Below are 22,769 nucleotides of genomic sequence, written 5' to 3'. Positions count from 1 at the left end.
CATCCTCCTCCTTCGATCCCACGGCCGCCCCCCACAATGTGCCTCCCAAGGGCGACCGCCTAAGTCGCCTAGTGGTTGCACCGGCCCTGATGACGTCAGAAAACAAAAAAACCTACCAACTAAAAACAATCAGTTTTATTACATTGATATTTAGTTTATAGATGCATTATTTGAAACCTGAAAGAATAATAAAACCTACCAACGGACAACGGTTTTATTTTTTTTAAACGTACTAAGTTATTCCTTGTGTGAGGTTAGTACCCCAACATAATGCAATGAAGTGTAATGTTTAATTAATCCTTGCGCTGAACATGAGCGTTGTGCTGGAGGATCAGGTCACTTGTCTGTAGTAAGACAGCAGATCATCCAAACTCTTCTCATCCGTGTTTTCATCTTGGGCGCTGCTGGGCTGCGCCTGGGTGTATGGGTTCTGCCTCGGACCCGAGCTTGCCTTCTCATGGGATGGTCCGGGACGGACCCACGCTTGGTTCTGGGAGCCTTTGGATTTCTTCTTCTTCTTTTTCTTCTTCTTCTCCAAGGAGTAAAAGGACGGCGGTGCAAACTCAGGTTCCCGCTCCTCTCTGGGGTCTGGACGTGATTGGGACCAGTGTCCGAATGTGAATTCTAAGAGTGATAAAAGTAATATAACAATGCATCAGTTCCAGAATGTTACCATTCTATTGCTTAACCACATATACTGCGCCTCTATAATATTAACATGCAAGGAGACATAGAGGAGGATACACATAATATACAGAATTAAGAGCAACAGTTAATAACCACTGGCGGAAAGGAATACCTAACCCAAAGAGCTTACAATCTTACTTAATGCCACGTATCAGCTTTTTTTTATGATACTAGTGAAGACCATCGACACACCAATATTGCCGGTCCTCTGCAATTGTGGATTTTATAAACCAGTCCAAATTAACACAAGCTTTAAAAGGAGTTTAAACCAGCTTCCGAAAAGTGAAAAAGTTGCTAGTAATGCTATTTTTTAAAAGCAAGTGTTGTCACGTTGCTTGCTATTTAATAGAACAGAACTTTACAATATGGAGAGATAGCCGTTTGAAAATGGAGAGTTAAAGACACATTAATCCCTTTGCAGGTTTGCAATGCGTTAATAGCGGTCCCTGCTGGCAGGAAATGGTTGCGCTGGATGACTTCGCTGCTGAAGGCCCCGGCACAGATACACGTTACTCTGCAGGGCCTCTGGAGCTTGGGTTGTTGAAACGCCAGAGATGGGCCTTACCTTTGCCTCTGTCCCATTCTCGGACATGGGGCACACCGGGCTTGGTGTCTTTCCGCTCCTGGACAACAACTTCATCCTTAGTCTCTGCCCTTGCTGGTTCTACTGGTTCCGGCCCAGTTGGGTCTGCTTCCTCTTCTGAAAGCAATATTAGGAGTCGTGATAAATTATTCTTATCATTTGAGAAAATGTGTAAATGTGATTTATACACAATGTGATTTGTGATGTATACACACAGCAAGCATGTTACCAAAAATTATACATAGTCATCATCTTCCCCCCCTACCTGCTTCTAATCTACTAATAAAAGCTGGGGATAAAAGTGCCCCTTACATTAGCACATCTATTAGTGCAGAGTATTTATCTTTAATACTGGAATCCTCAGAATGAAGGCTGACCATTCCCGCCCACACCTAGACCCGTGTCTAATGGAATAATGGCTTCTAACTTTATAACTACCCGTCTATGCAGTGCCCCTGGGTGGCATGACGTCAAACAGCAAAACATGTAGCACTGCGCAAATTTGATCGCATTTTGTCGCGACCAAATCTCAGCTGGCGTTTAGCCACTATTCACCTCACCACCGGGACCTCTCGCTGCCAAGGTAAGTCTCTAAGTTTACCCTTTACCCTAAAAATCCCTAATATTAATGCTAACCCGACCCTAAAACTCCTATCCTTAACCCCCTACCCTAACTGCTAAATTAACCCTTAAATGTATTTACTTTGGCGAAGGGCTGAACGTCCAGCAACAGAGAGTCCGTCTGCGGCCAAACGTTGGGGAAAACTAGGTTGCGGCGGCGGCCTGCGCAGCCGAACTGCGTTCATTTCAGCTCTGGCACCCCGCTTCCGGAGATACTTACCTTCGTAGCGGCGCCGGTATCGCCTTCGTGTTGAAATGTCCAGGTCACGCAGGCCAAAAGGAAGCCGCAAGGGATGACGTCACGGCTTCCTATTGGCCCGCGGGACATTTAAGTCGCCATTTCGTTAGGCACACAAGTTCCCTGGCTGCAGATACAGACACCCCCTACGTTTTGATACCTTAACAGAAGTCCCACTCACCCTGCGCTTCCTCCTCTTCTGCTCCGTCCCCTTTCAGCTTCAGCTTCCTCTGCCGCAGTTTGGCGAGCCGCGCCTGCAGCACGGTTTTCCGTTTCGCCTTTAGACGCTCTCTTTTAAGTCTTTGATCCTCGGTCTAACAAAAAAAAAGGAAACTTAAGCTAAATATAAGAGACGCTCAAACAGCAGCTAAGAAACACCCCCCGTCCCCCCAAAGTACAAGCGACGCAACAATTAAAGAGATGAAAAAATACCATTTTAATACACAACTGAATTTGCTCGTCCTCCCTCGTATCTCCAGGTCATCCCCAGCAATCAGGTTAGTCGGGATTCCTGTATTCAATTGTTTTAAGCATTTAAAAGGAGATATCCCTTAAAAAATATTGAGGATTTCTTTTTTAAACATAATTGGAACCCAGGGCCAGAGTTGCACCACTTTATTACCCACCGGTTTTAAAGATGGTGCCGGCACCCACCCAATACCGTGATGTCATCAGTTGCAGCTTCCTGTTGGCCCACGGTAAAGCCAAGTATCTGGGTAACAGAAAGGGCCCCAGAGCGGAAAATAGGGCGGTTCAGCTCCGTAGGACTCCCCATTTTCAATCATATTAATTGGGACCTAGCTTCATAATCCTGTAGCAGTGCGAGTAACGTCAACCTCATCTTGTGCGAGGACACATGCACCCGTCACCCTATTATCTGACGCGGGAAAGCGTGAATACAAAGTCAGCAGGGGAGGACTGCGTGCCCTGCGGCACTGCTCTCAGTACCTGATCTCGCAGCATATCCAGCGTTTCCATCTGCTTCCGACGCAGGTCTTGATCACGTGCGAAGGTAAAATACCCAACGCCGAGCTGCCTGGCCTCTGTAACGAGACACGTTTAGAGAGCCCTGAACTGAACATGGTGTAACATTACACCGCCTGCACACTTCAGCATTTCACATGATATACAGATCTATATAGATATATATGCAAAACCACACACAGGTGCTGCCCGGATTAAACCTCAGAAGCCGCTGGACAGGTCACTGGGTAGAAGAATTGTAAGTCACTTTAGAAATAAAAAGGTTTCTAAACAAATTAAACAGTTTGCGAGCCTTACGAGTAGTCACCTTCAGCAGAGTCTCACTGCTGCGCACTGTAGTGAAGCAGAGTTTTTGCTTTACATTTCATCAGTCAAAACCTTTCAATGCTGTATTTTCCGTTATTTTGTAGGAATGTGTCTTATGAACACAGCCGAAGGTTATACTGCATGGGTGTTCTGATTGCAGTTACTATCTTACCCTACTTATGTGAGCATCTTCCCTGTGCAACACCAGATCTGCACACTAACAATCCTACAGGAGCTGGATACAGAACGTACCATTGTCCCGGATATCCTCATAATGCATGGGGCCGATTGGTCTTTTCATGGCCTCCTCCTCTTCTTTCTCCCACTGCTGTCTCTGCATCTCTCGTCTCATATCTTCAGACAGTAGAGTCTTCTCCTCTGCAATAGGTCTACAAAAAGGGACAGAAAGCACGTCTGGACCCTGGCCAAGCACGCCAGGACCCTGGCCAAAGCACGCCAGGACCCTGGCCAAAGCACGCCAGGACCCTGGCCAAAGCACGCCAGGACCCTGGCCAAAGCACGCCAGGACCCTGGCCAAAGCACGCCAGGACCCTGGCCAAAGCACGCCAGGACCCTGGCCAAAGCACGTCAGGACCCTGGCCAAAGCACGCCAGGACCCTGGCCAAAGCACGCCAGGACCCTGGCCATGCTGCTCCGACCACCTTTTTTAAAATAAAACACCAATGACAAATGTCAAAGTGCAGTTATATTACAGCTGTGGCCTTTCCACAGGTTTCAGATAAGTAAATATTTTGTAACTTAATACAGCAAAGTGCCATACATGGCGAGGGAGAACGTTCTTGGATTCTTTACTGGAGTCCCCTGCAATGCTACCTGCCCCGGTACAGCTGTGACGCAGGACCCACCATGCTGGGTAACACTTCTTACACTCCGACACCTTCCTGTATTCTCCATTCTCTCACAGCTCATACACTGACTGACAAACTACTTACTCTTTCCCACACCCACTGACACTCCCACACCCACTGACACCCTGAAGAACCCTTACTGCTTCCCCTGCAGGTTTCTGTCCATTTTCAACAGGCCAGACAGGTCCTTCCTCATACAGCGTCTGGATCGGCCCAGGGAGTCCACGTAATCCACCCTGCAACCAGAAAAGAGGACTTCTTAACCTGGCCTACTTGCAGGTTGACACCCCATCCCCAGCATGTGCCCCATGCTAAACCCCTTCTCTTCCATAGGGATCAGCAACACATTGCAAAGCAATCAGAAACCTCCATGTCATCAATGCTAGTCTAGAAGAGCCTAGTGGGTCTTGTGTGTTTTCATGATTGGACCGAGCTACTTCATACCCAGGGAAATCCGCAGTGGGCCCAAGAATCAGGTGGGACCTTAAGGTCCAGACTCCGGGAACTTGCCGAATTTCCCCTGGCAGTCGGTCTGAGTGGCTGCAAGGAGAGCGCCTGCTCTTTTTGTCCATTAGTATATATGTATCAGTAAGTGTATGTATGAGTGTGTACGCATGTATGCACTAGTGAATGTAGCTATGAGCCTGTGTGTTTGCATGAGTGACAGTCCCATTATAACTTGTGTCAATTATTCCCCTATAATGTGCCTCTGCAATCTATTTCCTCTTGATACTGCACGTCTCAATGACCACCTCAGAAGGGAAGAGGAATAATTACAGATTACAACGTATCAACCAACCATTCTTCACTGGGGTCCTGTGGATGTGGGATCGGGAGATCAGAGATAATCTCCTCCTCTGCTATCTTCCCCTCGTCCCTCGGACATAAAGCCTGCACTTCCCTACGCTTGTCTATGATCTTCTGAGCGAAATCCACCAGGTACAGCTCCTCCGTCTCTTCGTCTGCCAGACGACAACATTGTATGAACGGAAGAGAAACAGCATGAAAGAGCTTGAGTCAAGTGATAGATTTCAATATAACTAGTAATAATGGGCGAAGGAATCCGTGCTTTGATGCTGCAGTTCAAACAGCAAGTTAAAAGCAGCATGTGTGAAGTGTTCATAATAAGACTTCCTCTTTAGATGCATAAAAAAGGAACAGCCGTTTCTACAGAAAAATCACCATCAATTTCCAGCAGTTATGTTAAAGGAGCAATCCAAGCCAGTGGTTTTATTTGGCAAAGTTTTAACAGAGAGGATTCAAGCAGGGAGTCTCCGGGGCTGAAATGCAACCTTCTGATTTATGGGCGCCTGCTGACAATCTTTTTATTCACCACTTGCGGTGTATTTTCCATTTACTTTGGGTTACACTAACCATAAGGAATAACGCGGACTCTTCAATGTATAATGCTTGTCCCTTGAATAACAGTGTAGTAACAAAGGAGGGAGAGGGCGTAGCGGGTACGATACCGTTTGTTAGACCAGCAAGTAGTTGAGATGTTACAAGGTTTCCAACCTCCCAGGGTCAGGGATACCCGATGAAGGACCCGAGAGGTTGGAAAGCTAGTCACGTATCAACTAATTGTTGGTCCAATAAAATATATCATGCCCCCATCTCCCTCTCTTGTTACTACATGGAAGAAAGGACCAGCACACCCATCCTGCTTTGCTTTCCATGTATTAGTGATGTCATTATGACCTTAAGGAAGCAAAAGGGGGCAGGAGAAACTTAGACTGCAGCTCTCCCAATATCACCTATTTTGAAAGTGAGCTCCCTGTGATGCACTTTAAAGCAAATTACCATCCAGATTTGTTACCCCCTCAGCTATCTGAACATTTAAACAAGGCCCAAAGCCTCCAGTATTGTTCCCACATGCCAACTCCTGCTGTTTAGTCTCACTTTCTTCACTGTACCAGGCAGCACACAGCTGTTTTCCATGCAGACATCAAAGTGTGTGTTTGTGAGAGATAGATATATACAAACACACACCATATTCATTTTTTTTTAACGAATAAAATACAGTTAAAAATCCCCAATGATTAGCAAAAAACTAGATGCTTGAAAGCAGACATCGAACTGTACAGTACAGTACAGTACAGTATTGTGAAGAAATCTTATAAAAAAAACAAATTACAACCATGGGGGATGGTTGACCTTTTAACAGGAACCAACCGTGAGACCCAATGATTCTAGTTGCGTAAATAGAGCTTTTTGGGTTCTCTTCCCTAGCACGGCTGCTTTCAAAAACACAATTCAACAAGTATGTGATATGCATCACTGCACATTTCTGCTCTGAAACCCCCCACTAGTGCTGCGGGAATGAAGGAGTGATCATATAAGCAGCCTTACGGCTACAGAACAGTACGTTGACCGATTTGTTATTTACCGGGGAAGTCTCCTTTGGCCATCTTCTCGTACAGGAGAGCTTTCTCTTCCAGCTTCTCCCTGAGACACAAAGGTAAGGTTCTGTTGACAACTTCAGCGCATGCTAGTTCTTTTAAACGCTGCGATATGTACAGGTTTCGTTATACTACATTTGAAATGATTCAGCTGTCCCATACCTTGCTTTATCCAACGTTATTTCTTCTTTAATCTCCTCTTCCACGTCTCGCTCTGCTCGGCCTGTAACCCCTGCATTCTGCTTAATCCAGACACTGGGTTTCTGAAATAGAAGAGAACATTTATTGATTTAGAACCAAGTCTCACTAATGGAACAACAATGGAGAAATGCCTTTCAAGCCAACATACTATGGGTTAACAGAGCTCCAGGGCTTACACTGTTTCACCTCCATCATTAAAAGCCACATACTTTCATTTTTAAAAACACTGGAAAAGGGGAGTTGTAAATATAGACACTTTTAGGGCTATTTTTCTGTTTCCCGGCTGCAAAAGTGGTGTACAAAAAAACATATTTATCAAAGGAAAACATCCAATAGGAACAGAATGTATTTGCCCACTGCTCTTGCATCAGATAACTACCTCCTTGCTGTATTTTTATTTCATGCTACCTACCTTGTTGGCTGCTTTTGATTTAGTAGCGATACCGGCATCCTTCAGCAGTTTATCTTGCTTGAATTCTTCTTGTTTTCGGTACAGTTCGGCCTTGAGGTCCACCAACTAGAGCAGACCAGATTGTGATCAGCAGAAGTCACCGAGTATGCTACATGTATAACAAATCACTATACACGTCACAGCTGCAGAATTTAGTTGAATTCGTCATCTAAATTCACAATGATTTTCTGTATTCATGCAAACTCCTCCATAAAGGGATTAGAATAGTGCAGGGGTGATGAAAAGTTTGGGGTTTGAAGTGTCATAAAAGTAGAAAATGTAAAACTAAAAAGCAATACATGTGAGTACCCAGTAAGTTTATCTCTAGTAGCAGAAACCAGGACAGCAAAAATGAAACACAGTACAGGCATACCCCGGTTTAAGGATACTCACTTTAAGTACACTCGCGAGTAAGGACATATCGCCCAATAGGCAAATGGCAGCTCACGCATGTGCCTGTCAGTACGTCCTGAACAGCAATACCGGCTCCCTACCTGTACCGAAACTGTGTGCAAGCGGGGAGACTATAGAGCCTGTTACACATGTGTTATTTACATCAGTTATGCACGTATATGATGATTGCAGCACAGTACATGCATCGATAAGTGGGGAAAAGGTAGTGCTTCACTTCAAGTACATTTTCGCTTTATATACATGCTCCGGTCCCGTTGCGTACGTTAATGCGGGGTATGCCTGTACTGTACACAGGGCTTGCTTGAGTGATATTGCAGTGATGACGGCACCAATCCTGGCCCATCAATGTGCCAGCACCTTAAACCCCACTGGAAAGCATTAAAAACACATATACCGGTGCCTCCAAAAGAAAATAAAGATATATAGCCTGACCGAATATAGTCCAATGCAGCTGGGATGAGATCCAAGGCAGTATCTTCAATGAAGTCTCATAGAACAACAGACAAACAGATAAGACAACAACATGGAAGAAAAAAAAGAGAAAAATATCATAGTGCAACTAAAAACAAAAAATCACTGATAAGGTTTACAAGGAATAATTGCAAATTTAATACGATGAATAAAATGAGTATAAAAACAACAAACACTTGATTGTTGGGCAAAAAGACACTTATAAAGCAATGGCATCCGGTAGGGATACAATTGAAACCCTACTTACAGCACGGCTGATCAAGGTAAGCCCGTAGCACAATGTCACCATCCGGAACCAGAGCCTGGTAGAGCTCTTAGAGCTTCATGAAGCCGGAAACCGCCGCTGGCCACACGCCGAGATAACCGAGATCGGTTATCGCGAGACCTCCTGGTCTGCGTGTATCACACCGGTGTGTCTCCCGGCAGCACTGGGTTCAGGCTGTTGCTGGTGATTCGTGGGCGTGTGGCCAGCGGCGGTTTCCGGCTTCGTGGAGCTCTAAGAGGCAGAGTAATATCATCTCTCTACCAGGCTCTGGTTCCGGATGGTGACATTGTGCTACGGGCTTACCTTGATCAGCCGTGCTGTAAGTAGGGTTTCAATTGTATCCCTACCGGATGCCATTGCTTTATAAGTGTCTTTTTGCCCAACAATCAAGTGTTTGTTGTTTTTATACTCATTTTATTCATCGTATTAAATTTGCAATTATTCCTTGTAAACCTTATCAGTGATTTTTTGTTTTTAGTTGCACTATGATATTTTTCTCTTTTTTTCTTCCATGTTGTTGTCTTATCTGTTTGTCTGTTGTTCTATGAGACTTCATTGAAGATACTGCCTTGGATCTCATCCCAGCTGCATTGGACTATATTCGGCCAGGCTATATATCTTTATTTTCTTTTGGAGGCGCCGGTATATGTGTTTTTATTGTCTTCATTGGTTTGTGTACCCTTTTTACCTGGCAGCCCCCACTTTAATAGTAAAGTGTGTATTTATATTATGTTAGTCACTTAATTGTCACTTTTTTTTATATATTTTGCATTAGCGCTGTTCCCACTGCCCTTCCCTTTTATCCACTGGAAAGCATGTTGCACTGGGAGTCACATGGTTGCGGCACGATCACCCGACTTAAGCATAGGCGCGCCTGGCTGTGCGACGTGTGCGTTTGTCTAGAGGAGCCCTGGAGACGCTTGGGTCACGTAATAATGGCTTGCCAAGAAAACGCGTCTCTCGTTTACCCACCAAAGTTCTCCATCCATGGAATAATACTAGTGGCATTATGCAGCTTGAAGCTTCTCCAAGCCAGTTAATGCATTATTATTTGTCACTGGTCACTGAAAAGTTGTGTTTGGAATAGCTCCGCTTGATAAACATAGCCCTTGATCAGCAGCTCATCTAATGACATTGACAAAACCCTACACTATGAATGTTGTCTGTTGACCTCCCGGTTGTGTTCAACGTACAGTAATAACTAATATACCGACTAAGTCAGTCATTTCATTGTAACTTTTCTCTGCCAAAGGGGCCAGCAACGCGCGTCCTTGAAATTAATGGGTGGCTCCTCCGATAACCGGTATACACGGGCTACGGTTTACGCATCACCACCTTCCTTTTTCATCATACAGCTCAGCTACGGTTTCAGAAGGTTTTACTCCAGTGAGCGCTGCGTCACTATAAATAGGGCAGAATCAGATAAGGGGCTGCCTTCTGATTAGCTACTGAAACATGCTGCTTTTTAACCAGAGTAGCTGCAGAGAGGCGATCCCAGACAGATTGTCTGTCTGGAACATTATCTGACACTGGCTCTGCTCTGCAGCCAGATTAGGGCTGTTATGTGATAAATGCAATCTTTGATAAGGGAAGAATTCATACTTTGGATACCAAATAACGAGATAAGGGATACCCTGTGCAGAGACATTATACAGCCAAATCCATTAGTGCAGGGGTGCGCAAAGTTTTGGAGCTGTGCCCTCCCCCTCCCCGTGCGCCAGCCTCAGCGCTCGCAACCCCCTTCTCTGTGACCCGGCGTCAAATAACGCAGCGGGTCATGTGACCCCTGCAGCGTCATTTGACATACGTTACCATGGCGACGCGTACGTCACAAGACCCCACGTTGCCATGGCGACGCATCCAGAAGACTATAGAACCCCGGTAAATTGAGGTTGCAGAGGCCTCGTGCGGACCCCCGGCATTTAACTTAAATGCCTTGGGGGAGAGCGCAGGGCCGCTGCAACCGCCACGCCCTCCCCCCACGCCAACAAAATCCCGCCCCCCCCCAGTTTGTTCACCCCTGAATTAGTGTATAAATAATGCATTCAGTTATATACCATACAATTTTTTATCCATATCAGGGGAGCGCAACTCAGTGACCGAAGGTAAAAAGAGATAAGGCAGAATATAGTGCAGTATATCCTTACAAAGGGCAAATTGGTGATATGGGTTTACTGGTATTACACACATTTTCCCCACAAATAAAAGGCATATCCAAAACAGTGGCAAATGTCTCCAGTGTAGTCTGACAGTTTTAATATAGATAGAAGAGCACGCGTGCAGAATGTATAAAATGTTCTTTAGAAGATAAAAATTGCTTCCAAAAACGCACACTCAAATGGTGTATCTCACACTCACTGCCTCTCCTCTCGTGGATTGCGACGTCTCACAATCGTGTCCTTGCACTTCTGGGTAATGCTTTAGAGATCTAACACTATGCAAGCGTGCATTTGTGTAAGCAATTTTTATCTTATAAAGAACATTTTATACCGCCTGCACTAGCGCTCGTCTATCATTACCTTTTGGCGAGGTATAATAAGCGTCAGACTACACGGGACAACTTAGCCAGTGTTTTGGATATGCCTTTAATGGGGAAGATGTGAGTAATACCAGTAAACCCAGATCACCAATTTCCCCTTTGTAGGGCTGTGGTCCCAGTGCGTTATACAGCGCACGCCGCGTACAGGCACCGCCTCCCAATCAGACCGGGCCCAGTACCTGCCTCTGCACGCATTTGGCAGCCGCGCTGTACTGCAAGTTTTCTCAAATACAAAAAAAATTGTATTTGGAACTTGTGACGGAGGCGTGGCCACGCCCCTGCCAGCGGTTCAGCCAATGAGGGCGAACCAGCCGCGTGAGGTCATGACCACGCCCCTGCAAAACCCCCGCCATGCCCCCTCCCGGCGCAATCTCTCCCAAGACCGCGGTGAAGCGCTGTGCACGCGCCGTTCCCCAGCCGGGCGCGTGTGCTACAGTGCACACTGGGATCGCAACCTAAGGATATACTGCACTATATCCTCCCTTATCTCTTTTTACCGGTCTCCGAGTTGAACTTCCCTGATGTGGATGAAAAGTCATTTTGGAAGATTTCTTGCGAGAGGTTTTGAGCAGAAACCAGTGCTTAATTATTTAGTCACTATTCCTAATATATATTTGTATGCACTATTTCACTAGAAATATACTGTATGTCACGTTTGTTTAAAGTACATTTTATACTGTGTCGCACACATATATATATATATATATGCACTTGTAGGATTTGATCACAATATCCAAGGACACAATGTTCCATTAAAGCTGCAGTTCAAACTGTCGTTTAAAAAAAAATTAAAAAAATATTTATTCTTTTTTTCCCATTCAATATGAGCATCAATAAAATCTGCAGACTGACAAGTGATTAGCTAAGCTGCAGATCGATCCGTTCTCCTGTAATCGATCGCTTGCTCTGGGTTATTTAATTCAGTTCTTGCACAGCATTGTGGGCAATGTAGTTCTAGAATATGATTGACTGGGCAGTTACTAGATACAATTGGTGCACTGCTAGAGAGAGGGCGGGGCTCAAGAGACAGAGCCTATCAGAAGGGGAAGGGGCTGTCACTTTGGAAATGCTTCCTATATTAGGCAGCAGACGACAGCGACGCGACCGATGACGTCATTGTCACGATAGTTGAAATTTGTTGTTTGGAGACGTTGCTGGCTACAAGGCCAGTGACGTCAGCAAAGGGGAAGACAGACGGGCGGAGAAGCGCTATGATTGGCTTATAGCCAGTTACATTTAGACCGTGTCTTCAAAAATCAAATACCACTGACGACCAGATTTTTGGTAGCGCTGTCGCTCCGTCGCATCTACTATATATTTGTGAAATCACTGTATGTCTGCGTCCCAAGGGTCAATCGCATTGGACCATGGCCCTGTCACTCCGGCTCAGGCCATGCCCGCCCCCGCACACCTCTCATTGGCCTACGTCCAACACCAAAGCCACACTGTCCCACCCCTCACTGACTCTCATTGGCCTGCGTCCAATGCCCACCCCCGCACACCTCTCATTGGCCTGCGTCCCACCCCTCACTGACTCTCATTGGCCTGCGTCCAATGCCCGCCCCCGCACACCTCTCATTGGCCTGCGTCCAACACCAATGCCCTAATACAGTGTTTCCCAAACTGTGCGCCGCGGCACCCTGGTGCGCCGCGGCTTGGCTAGAGGGGCGCCGCGATCAGGGCCGCCAGCAGCGGGAAACAAGGGCTGCTAGCTCATTTAAAAAAAAAAAAAAAACCTCTGAGGGGAAGCAGAGGAGCGGTCACGTGACCGCTCCCATCCAATGGGACTGCAGCCTGCCCGGCATTGCAACTTCAGTGCCCGGCATTGCAACTACAAAGCCACCAGACAGGTGTGTGTGTGGGTGTGTGTGTGTGTGTGTGTGTGTCTGTGTGTGTGTGTGTGTGTGTGTGTGGTGTAAAACGGGCTGCAGGGTGTGTGTGTATACATGTGTGGTGTGTGTGTGTATATATATGTGTGGTGTGTGTGTGTGTGTGTGTGTGGTGTATATATATATATATATGTATGTGGTGAGTGTGTGTGTGTGTGTGTGTGGTTTATGTGTGGTGTATATATATATATATATATATATATATATATATATATGTGTGGTGTGTGTGTGTGTGTGTGTGTGTGTGTATATATGTGTATATATATATATATATATATATATATATATATATATATATATATATATGTGTGTGATGTGTGTGTGTGTGTGTGTGAATATATTTATCAAAGTTGCACAATGTTAATAATTTATTCTCACATGTCTTTTTTTTTTTTAAATGTTTAAAATATTATATAATATACACACACACACACACACACACACACACAGCTACCAAGTGACAAACACACACAGGGATACCCGCCTCCCAAGCGCGCTTGCTGTCTCTTCTGCCAGGACAGCAAAAAGCTCCTGGTAGAGCGAGCGGCAGCAAGCAAGAGCGAGCAGCAGCACCTAAGCGCTTACTATGTCCCAGGCCGGAGGAACTATAGCCGCGTTGATTACAGATGCAGGGGCTTTGTGCATCTGTTCAGCCCGGCTCAGCGACGCTGAGCTGCCTACGCTGAGAGAGGGAGGCCCGGCGCTCACGCTGGAGGAGCAGCACCGGGAGACAGATGTCTCCCAGCAGCACTGCAGCGTCACCCCCCCCCCTCCCTCCCCGCAGCACACCGGCCCTCCCCCCACGTGGCACAGGCCCCCGCAGCACTGACCTCCCCCGTGCAGGGACCGGCCGTTCAGCCATACCCTCCCCCACCCCCCCGTATCTGTGTATTTATTTGTGTGTGTGTGTGTATCTGCATCAGTGTGTGTGTATCTGTGTGTATTTATTTGTGTGTGTGTGTGTATTTATTTGTTGTGTGTGTATTTGTGTGTGTGTGTGTGTGTGTATTTATGTGTGTATTTATTTGTGTGTGTCTGAGAGAGAGAGTGAGGTCAGAGAGAGTGTGAGGTCAGAGAGAGAGAGAGTGTGAGGTCAGAGAGAGTGTGAGGTCAGAGAGAGAGAGAGAGAGGGAGGTCAGAGAGAATGTGAGGTCAGAGAGAGAGTGTGAGGTCAGAGAGAGAGAGTGTGAGGTCAGAGAGAGAGAGTGTGAGGTCAGAGAGAGAGAGTTCTGAGAGAGAGAGTTCTGAGAGAGAGTGAGGTCAGAGAGAGAGAGTGTGGTCAGAGAGAGGTCAGAGAGAGAGAGAGTGAGGTCAAAGAGAGTTAGAGTGTGTGAGAGAGAGTGAGAGTGTCTGAGAGAGACACCAACTGCGCACTGCAACTGTTAGGTATGTTTGTACACCTATGTATGTATACCTTTGTTTTTACTTTGGGCGCCGCGTAAAAATCCTGATCGCCTTGGGGAGCCTTGAAAAAATTCTGATTGCCTTGGGGAGCCTTGAACCGAAAAAGTTTGGGAACCACTGCCCTAATACTTCCACACTGTCCCACCCCTCACTGAGTTTTGGGAACGCTTTGCTTTTGCAACACCTAATCCTCTAATCCTCAACCTGCTCTGGGGCCACGCTTCACAGCTATCAAAACCTTCACGTCTGCTACCACAGACTGCCGAATCAGGTACAGAATCTACACACAACGCACAAACACAGCACACACACACATTCACACAACACCAAACACTGCAGACTGCCTCTTCAAACCCCCCCTCCCCTCCACGCCACACATCTCCCTCCCGCAACCGGACCGCGAGGCCGCGGCCTCCACTCACACACCATGGCAACGATGTCCCTCCCCCTATCCCGCCACCTCACACAGTGTAGCTCCCGCGAACCGCACAGCACGCCTCATCTCCTGCACCTCACACAGCTCCCTACCGCAACCAGACCGCGAGGCCCCCTACCCCGCTACACCATGCCACCAATGTCCCTCCCCCTATCCCGCTAGCTCACACAGTGTAGCTCCCGCGAACCGCACAGCACGCCTCACATCTCCTGCACCTCACACATCTCCCTACCGCAACCAGACCGGAAGGCCCCCTACCCCGCTACACCATGCCACCAATGTCCCTCCCCCTATCCCGCTAGCTCACACAGTGTAGCTCCCGCGAACCGCACAGCACGCCTCACATCTCCTGCACCTCACACAGCTCCCTACCGCAACCAGACCGCGAGGCCCCCTACCCCGCTACACCATGCCACAAATGTCCCTCCCCCTATCCCGCTACCTCACACAGTGTAGCTCCCGCTACACACCACTCCCTCCCGCTACACACCACTCCCTCCCGCTCCATTCCCTCCCCGGCGGGGGAACAGGCAGGCTGCCACGCGGCGCCTAAGATGGCGGACCCCCTTCCTCCCTCGCGCTCCATTCCCTCCCGCTCCACTCCCTCCCGCTCCACTCACCACCCTCCCGCTCCATTCCCTCGCGCTCCACTCACCACTCCCTCCCGCTACACACCACTCCCTCCCGCTACACTCACCTCCCTCCCCGGCGGGGGAACAGGCTGCCACGCGGCGCGTAAGATGGCGGACCCCCTTCCTCCCTCGCGCTACATTCCCTCCCGCTCCACTCACCTCCCTCCCGCTCCATTCCCTCCCGCTCCATTCCCTCCCGCTCCACTCAGCTCCCTCCCCGGCGTGGGAACAGGCTGCCACGCGGCGCGTAAGATGGCGGACCCCCTTCCTCCCTCGCGGCGCCGAGTGAGAAGATGGCGGCGGCCGGAAGTACAGGTAGGTGTCGCGTGTGTGTGTGTGTGTGTGTGTGTGTGTGACACTGCCCCCCCTCCTGTCCACTGCCCCCCTCTCCTGTCCACTGCCCCCCCTCTCCTGTCCACTGCTCCACCCCCTCCTGTCCACTGTCCACCCCCTCCTGTCCACTGTCCACTGCCCCCCCCTCCCGTCCACTGCCCCCCCCTCCCGTCCACTGCCCCCCCCCCTCCCGTCCACTGCCCCCCCCCCTCCCGTCCACCGCCCCCCCCTCCTTCCCACCGCCCCCCCCCCTTCCCCCTCCGCTCCCCTTTCCCCCCCCTCCGCTCCCCTTTCCCCCCCCTCCGCTCCCCTTTCCCCCCCCTCCGCTCCCCTTTCCCCCCCCTCCGCTCCCCTTTCCCCCCCCTCCGCTCCCCTTTCCCCCCCCTCCGCTCCCCTTTCCCCCCCCCTCCGCTCCCTTTCCCCCCCCCTCCGCTCCCTTTCCCCCCCCCTCCGCTCCCTTTCCCCCCCCTCCGCTCCCTTTCCCCCCCCTCCGCTCCCCTTTCCCCCCCCTCCGCTCCCCTTTCCCCCCCCTCCGCTCCCCTCCCTCCGCTCCCCTCCACCCCCCCCTCCGCTCCCCTCCACCCCCCCCTCCACCCCTGCACCCCCTCCCCTCCACCCCCCTCCCCTCCCTTCCCCCCCCTCCTCTAACCCTTCCCCCCCCTCCTCTAACCCTTCCCCCCCCTCCTCTAACCCTTCCCCCCCCTCCTCTAACCCTTCCCCCCCCTCCTCTAACCCTTCCCCCCCCTCCTCTAACCCTTCCCCCCCTCCTCTAACCCTTCCCCCCCCCGCTCCTCTAACCCTTCCCCCCTCCTCTAACCCTTCCCCCCTCCTCCACCCCTTGCCCCCCTCCTCCACCCCTTGCCCCCCTCCTCCACCCCTTGCCCCCCTCCTCCACCCCTTGCCCCCCTCCTCCACCCCTTGCCCCCCTCCTCCACCCCTTGCCCCCCTCCTCCACCCCTTGCCCCCCTCCTCCACCCCTTGCCCCCCTCCTCCACCCCTTGCCCCCCTCCACCACCCCCTCCTCCCCTTCCCGCCGCCCTTCGCCTTCCTGCCCGCCTTACCGCCTCCCCACCCCCGCCTCTGCCTTTCACCCGCCCTTACTCCGGCCGCCTCTGCCTTTCACCCACCGCCTCACAGCCGCTGCACGCACTCAACAGACACCCGCCACACTCGACACATACCTGCCGCCACACACACCTGCTGCCTCCCGCCCCTACGCACCGACATCACTGTCCCACCGCCTCACACCCTAGCAGGACCCCCACGCACAGACAGCACTCACAACCCACGCGCCACCCGCCGCCTCACACCCTAGCAGGATCCCCACTCACAGACAGCACTCACAACCCACGCGCCACCCGCCGCCTCACACCCTAGCAGGACCCCCACTCACAGACAGCACTCACAACCCACGCGCCACCCGCCGCCTCACACCCTAGCAGGACCCACACTCACAGACAGCACTCACAACCCACGCACCACCCGCCGCCTCACACCCTAGCAGGACCCCCACTCGCAGACAGCACTCACAACCCACGCGCCACCCGCCGCCTCACACCCTAGCAGGACACACGCCTCACATTTTTACATCACTTATGGCACCAAACTATACATTGTACTGTGGTGTGGTTACAATAAACCATTTTTATACAACATCGTATTACATTTTCTTCCATCTTTCTTTTCAATATTATTATCCAACCTTTACAACAAATACTCACCTATTGTTCCACAATTTATAAATAATACTACCTATTACGCATTTACATCCCGGGCAACGCCGGGTCTCTCAGCTAGTACACTATAAGCGCCGGCGACAATGCATTTGTTTGATGCGCAGCCTTATAGTGCCGGCGACTCAACAAATACATTGTCACCGTTGCGTGCGCTTATAGTGCACGCGACAGAGCGACAGTGCTACCAAAAATTTGGTAGTCACTGTTATTTTATTTTTTTCGGCGACGGCTCCCTTTGCGGCCAATCGGGAGCTTCTCTGTGCCTCTGCCCTCCCCTTTGATGATGTCGCTGGTGCACGCCCAAAACTAAAGTGCAACTCTAGCAACGGGTGATGTCATCGGTCGTGTCGCCAGCACTATAAGCGCGGCCTTAGAAACATTAAAAATGTCTTTAAAACATTTTTTTTTTAAATGCTACAAGTATTTTCTCATAGTACAGAACTGATTTATTAAAAAAAAACAAAAAAACACATGTAGGATATTGCTTGAACTGCTGCTTTAACCTCTTCAAGTAGTTTTAGTTCGGTCTGTAATATAGTGCGCGCGTGTGTCAATTATAATTGGCTGTGTTAGCCATACGTTTCTATACTAGGGACGCGGTCGTGAGTGGTGGCGCGGCAGACCAGGGAAAGTACAAGAGAATTGTATTTGAGCTGTCGCCGTGCCACGTGATACTGTGAACCAATCACAGCGCCGCCGAGCGCTGTGACGCCCGCCTGCCACGCACATTACCGCTCACCCACGACATGCCACGGGCAACACCGTACGCGCGCCCGTACACTATAGTACAAGCCTAAGGAGCACCATTTGTAACATCTATGTTGTATGTAATACAATGCAGGAACAATTATATTGATCTAGGTCACATGAATCGGACATTGGGTTTTGAACGGTACCGTGCCCAGCGTTGCATAACAGCAAGTGACCAGGAACATATATAGTGCTGGTCAGTGGCGGACTTACCTTTTTGCCGACCGTAGGCTCGGGGGGGCACCCCTCCTCCGCAGCGCAGCAGCGTCAGCACGACATGTGACACCACGTTTACATGGCAACGTGTTATCATGACGTTGGGTCGCCATGACAACGCAGCACTAGAGGAAAGGGGCCTATAAGCGCACGCAACAGCGGCAATACATTTGTTTTGACGCGACGTCGATGTCACTATAAGCGCGGCCTAAAAGGAGACCTCACTCTCAATAATTGAGTCTCCCTCCCTAAAGTTTTCGGCTGATTCCAGCGGGCAGCGCTATAACCGTGGCAGCGTCACTTACCGAGGCCGCGGTGACATCCAGCAGTTTCTTCTTCCGGTCCATGCCTCCCCCCGCGGAGGCAGAATAATACCACAGATGCGATCCCCCCCACCCGCTGATATCACGCAGTACACCCAGCGAGATCAATTGTAACGCGTCTTCCGCATCACTGTATATACACCATTTTTTACAACGGCGACAGCGCCGTAAAGCAACATCCTCCTCAGCCTCCTGCCGCAAAGCGCGCCCGGCGGCTGCCTGTGGGCACCATGTTGTGAAGGTCACAGTGAATGGGAGAGAACCTGAACAGGGAGAAGCCAGTACCCGTCCCGCCTGTGCCCCCCGCCTCTCTACTCACACATGTACTCGGGCACCTGAAGATTGTATTTTGAATTAGTTTATATATGTTTCATGCCTTACTTATATGATGTATAAATATACACGTGTCTTAGACCAAGGCTAGTTCACCCTGTATATGTAACGCCTGCTATAGTTATCACTACATATATATGTAAGGCCTGGGGTAGTTACTATACATACACACACACACACACACACACACACACACACACACACACACACTGAGGTTATCACTATATATATATATATATATATATATATATATATATATATATATATATATATATAAAATATAATATATGTAATGCCTGGTGTAGTTATCACATCTCCTGAACAAAACAAGAACAAAGAGTAGCGCTAACTGAGTAATTAGTAAATACAACAAATTAATGGTTTAAGTATAATAATTATTTGTATATACAGTGTAAAAATCAATATATTAAATCATATATAAGGTGTTGGTGAAGGATGCTAAAAAATAATAATAAACCAAACCAATCCAAATAATGGATAAGACGATGAAAAAAAGTCCAGATCTAGATACCAGTTACTGTATGGTGTTGGCAAAGCTTCTTTAATGATCTACCCAGATCATTGAATACCAAAAAGAGAAAAGAAGCGCCAGCTCCATAGCATAATACTGTATGTAAAGGGTTCATTTATAAAGAACAAGAGTAGTCGCCAGGACCTGCACTCACATGAATGATTAAAAAACATTCATTAGAGACCATCTGTGCGCTGTTTAGAACAGCTGGAGGGTGAATCAGCTTATCAAATGCAAATACAGGGTGCTAAGGTGATGGGTGCCGTTAGGTAAATACTCATCCGTGATGTAGTGGGCAGGTGGTGTGTTTGGGAGTCCTCTCTGTATCAGCGGTGGTGGTGGGGGTTCCAAACTGCTAACACCCCTATCCGGCGTTGTAGGATGGCCTCTGCCTGCTCCACACCTGAATCCAGCCGGGGCAAGAATCCTCCGACACAGGGCTCCTCGATCACCGCAGCTCAACACACGGAAGTGCACAATGTCCTAAACACCCCGCACCGAGCACACCCCCCCAGAAGCTCCAAGAACAGCGGGATCACGTCAATGCGTCACGTGAGTGACTTCTTCAAGTATGAATATACTTATCGCTATATATGTGAGGCCTGGTGTAGTTATCACTACATATATATATATATAAGACCTGGTGTAGTTATATATATATATACAGTGTTCGACAAATCCAGTCTACAGGCCCGTGGCGACTGGATTTGACCCCGTGGCGGGATTGGGGACGGAACTAGGTGGTGAGTAGATTTTTTGGTTCGGCAAGTAGATTTTTGGGTGATTTGTCAACCACTGTATATATATATATATAGGCCTGGTGTAGTTGTCTCTATGTATGTATATCTTTATATAGTGTCCACGGCTCTACTTGGCACTTTACAAAAGAGACAACACAGTACAGGGAATTATAGTACAAAAGTGCAACAAATAAGATCAGATAATAGGAAAGGAACTCTTTGCCCCAGCGAGATTACAATCTAAGTGGTAGAGAAGCGAGATTACAATCTAAGTGGTAGAGAAGGTTAAATAGCAGCATAGAAATTGAGTCTATAGATGTGTAAAAATTGTCAGAAAGCCAAGTTGTCATAGTTGAAGAGTTGTTGACGAAGTGCAGACTCTCGTTCCTCTCCAATTTTAACTCCACAGACACTTCATATGTGACACTTTAAATGTTACACAGCCAATATAAACTGACATACTCTAACAATATCACATGAGACTAAAAATTAAAGGAGGGGTACTGCCCAATCAACTCAGACAGACATTCCAAAGAGATGTTAATGTGATAATAGTTATGTGATGATAATATATGTGAGACCTGGTGTTCTTGCCTGTATCTATATATAGCTGTATAGTTGCCCCCCGCTAGCCCTGATATATGTGTATGTATGTATGTATATATATATATATATATATATATATATATATATATATATATATATATATATGTGTGTGTGTGTGTCTTGGGACCGTTGCCCCTATAAATATGAGATCTGGTACACTTGCCCCTTTATATTTGAAGGCAGCTGAAGTTGCTCCTATATTTGTTAAGCCTGGTGTAGTGTCCCCTACATATGGGAGGCCTGGTATATTTGCCCTTATATATGTGAGGCCTGGGACAGTAGCTCCTTCTCCCCCTTTAGAGAGTGCGTTTGTGGAAATGTAATACATTAATAGGACATTTCTACGCTGTGTATCCAGCTGACCGTTTCAGCACCAGCCTTCTGGACAGCACAGTCTTACACCACTTCACATCCCTCCCTGCAAACGAACAACCCAAAGGTATGGAAAGTCTGACTTTATAATGCGCTTATACAGCCGGCGACGCGACCGATGACGTCACCCGTCGCCATTGCGACGAGTTGTATTTTGAAGTTTAGGCGACGTCGCTGGATGACGTCATAAAAGGGACGGGCAGAGGCACGGAGAAGCTCCCGGTTGGCCGCAAGGGGAGACCGTCGCCAGAAAAAAATCAAATATCACCAATGCATTTGTTTTGCCGCGATGGCAAAGTCGCGTCGCATGCACTATAAGCACAACCTAAGTCTTTTAATTAGAGAACACAGAATATAAAAAAAGCATTATGTGACCCTTCAATAATGTTACACCCTCTGTCATCTAATGCAGGCGCATCCAACTCCAGTTCTCAAGGGCCACCAACAGGTCAGGGTTTAAGTATATCCCTGCTTCAGCACAGTTGGCTCAGTCAGATTGATTGACCCAACTGTGCATGAGCAGGGATATCCCTAATACCTGGTCTGTTGGGGGCCCTTGAGGACTGCAGTTGGCCACCCCTGCTCTAAGGCCTCCTAACTCATCATATTCCCCAAACACCCAATGGAAAAGCCCATTATCTGCAGAACTCTGCTATTAATTATTACTGTTAGTTGGAGCACAAGGGAATCACATAAACTTAATAAGGCAAAGTCCAGGGATGGTTCTACTTGAGTGATTTTATCTTGGTAGAACTGGCAATAATAAGTACTTTTTGTATTAAAATGATTTGATTTGTATTTATATTAATACACGTTTTTTTCTTGTATAACACTGATAGTGTCCTTGCCCCATGGAGAGTTTACAAACTAATATTGGTGTATGAGGAACAGGGGTAAAAGTAGCTTGCCCAACGAGCAGACACCTTGGAATGGACTCCCTGCTTCACGGTCAGGGTCGCCGTTGTGAGAGCCGGTGCCTTTACTCACTGAGCCTTTACTCACTGAGCCTTTACTCACTGAGCCGCACCTTCACTATTTCATGGCTCCGCTCTGGAATGAATACAGATTTTTGCTGGTTATGTAAATGATCATCTTAGAGGTTAATTTATGTTGAAATATGCAACATAATTTGCAGTCATCAGTTTTACAGCCATGCATTTAGCTAACAGGGTGGAGATTTGGGGTATGACCACTCACGTAATGCTCTTTGGCATAAAAAGCCACATCACTAGATAATATGTGAGGCCTGGGTTGCAAACTGCTTGCCATTTTACCCAATATCCATGTTTCTGGATGTTTTTAGCGGCACATTATGTAACTATAGAAGTGCTCTCACGGGTTAATAGCCTTCACAATGTTGCCTTATAAGCTGCACAACTATAATTGCATCCAAAATGCTGAACTGATCACTAAAGCCATTTCTTCTTCAAATAACTGTA

General features: G+C 48.2%; 2 protein-coding genes across 3 annotated transcripts in view; one reads left to right on the top strand and one right to left on the bottom strand.

Moving 5' to 3' along the window:
* Window positions 1–120: 120 nt before the first annotated feature.
* CCDC174 (coiled-coil domain containing 174) lies at window positions 121–18,927 on the bottom strand. The gene is made up of 11 exons (XM_075574635.1): window positions 18,730–18,927; window positions 7,301–7,405; window positions 6,850–6,950; window positions 6,675–6,733; window positions 5,088–5,250; window positions 4,429–4,524; window positions 3,672–3,808; window positions 3,078–3,172; window positions 2,311–2,443; window positions 1,253–1,387; window positions 121–624 (listed from the first exon to the last, which is right to left on the bottom strand). The coding sequence occupies exons 1-11, from the start codon at window positions 18,769–18,771 to the stop codon at window positions 332–334; spliced, it is 1,359 nt and encodes a 452-aa protein (XP_075430750.1). The 5' UTR covers window positions 18,772–18,927; the 3' UTR covers window positions 121–331.
* Window positions 18,928–18,995: 68 nt separating this feature from the next.
* The window catches only part of GRIP2 (glutamate receptor interacting protein 2), a 175,567-nt gene continuing 171,793 nt past the window's right edge, over window positions 18,996–22,769 (top strand). Inside the window, exons 1-2 of one of the 2 annotated variants that reach the window (XM_075574626.1) lie at window positions 18,996–19,091; window positions 19,993–20,164. The gene's annotated coding sequence lies outside the window, so the exon portion shown is untranslated. The remainder of the gene's footprint in view (window positions 19,092–19,992; window positions 20,165–22,769) is intronic. The other variant, XM_075574627.1, reaches the window with a different exon arrangement.

The sequence above is a fragment of the Ascaphus truei genome, chromosome 17 (assembly GCF_040206685.1).
Source record: "Ascaphus truei isolate aAscTru1 chromosome 17, aAscTru1.hap1, whole genome shotgun sequence".
NCBI lineage: Eukaryota > Metazoa > Chordata > Amphibia > Anura > Ascaphidae > Ascaphus > Ascaphus truei.
This window is presented reverse-complemented; position numbering and strand designations above follow the sequence as displayed.

What these genes read in the sequence shown, in the direction of transcription:
- CCDC174 (XM_075574635.1), bottom strand. Translation starts at nt 18,771, where the DNA reads ATGGACCGGAAGAAGAAACTGCTGGATGTCACCGCGGCCTCG. An exon ending in ATAACGTTGGATAAAGCAAG is followed by an intron (nt 6,734 to 6,849) that starts GTATGGGACAGC and finishes TTTGTGTCTCAG; the next exon opens with GGAGAAGCTGGAAGAGAAAG. An exon ending in TGGATATGCTGCGAGATCAG is followed by an intron (nt 2,444 to 3,077) that starts GTACTGAGAGCA and finishes TTTTTTTGTTAG; the next exon opens with ACCGAGGATCAAAGACTTAA.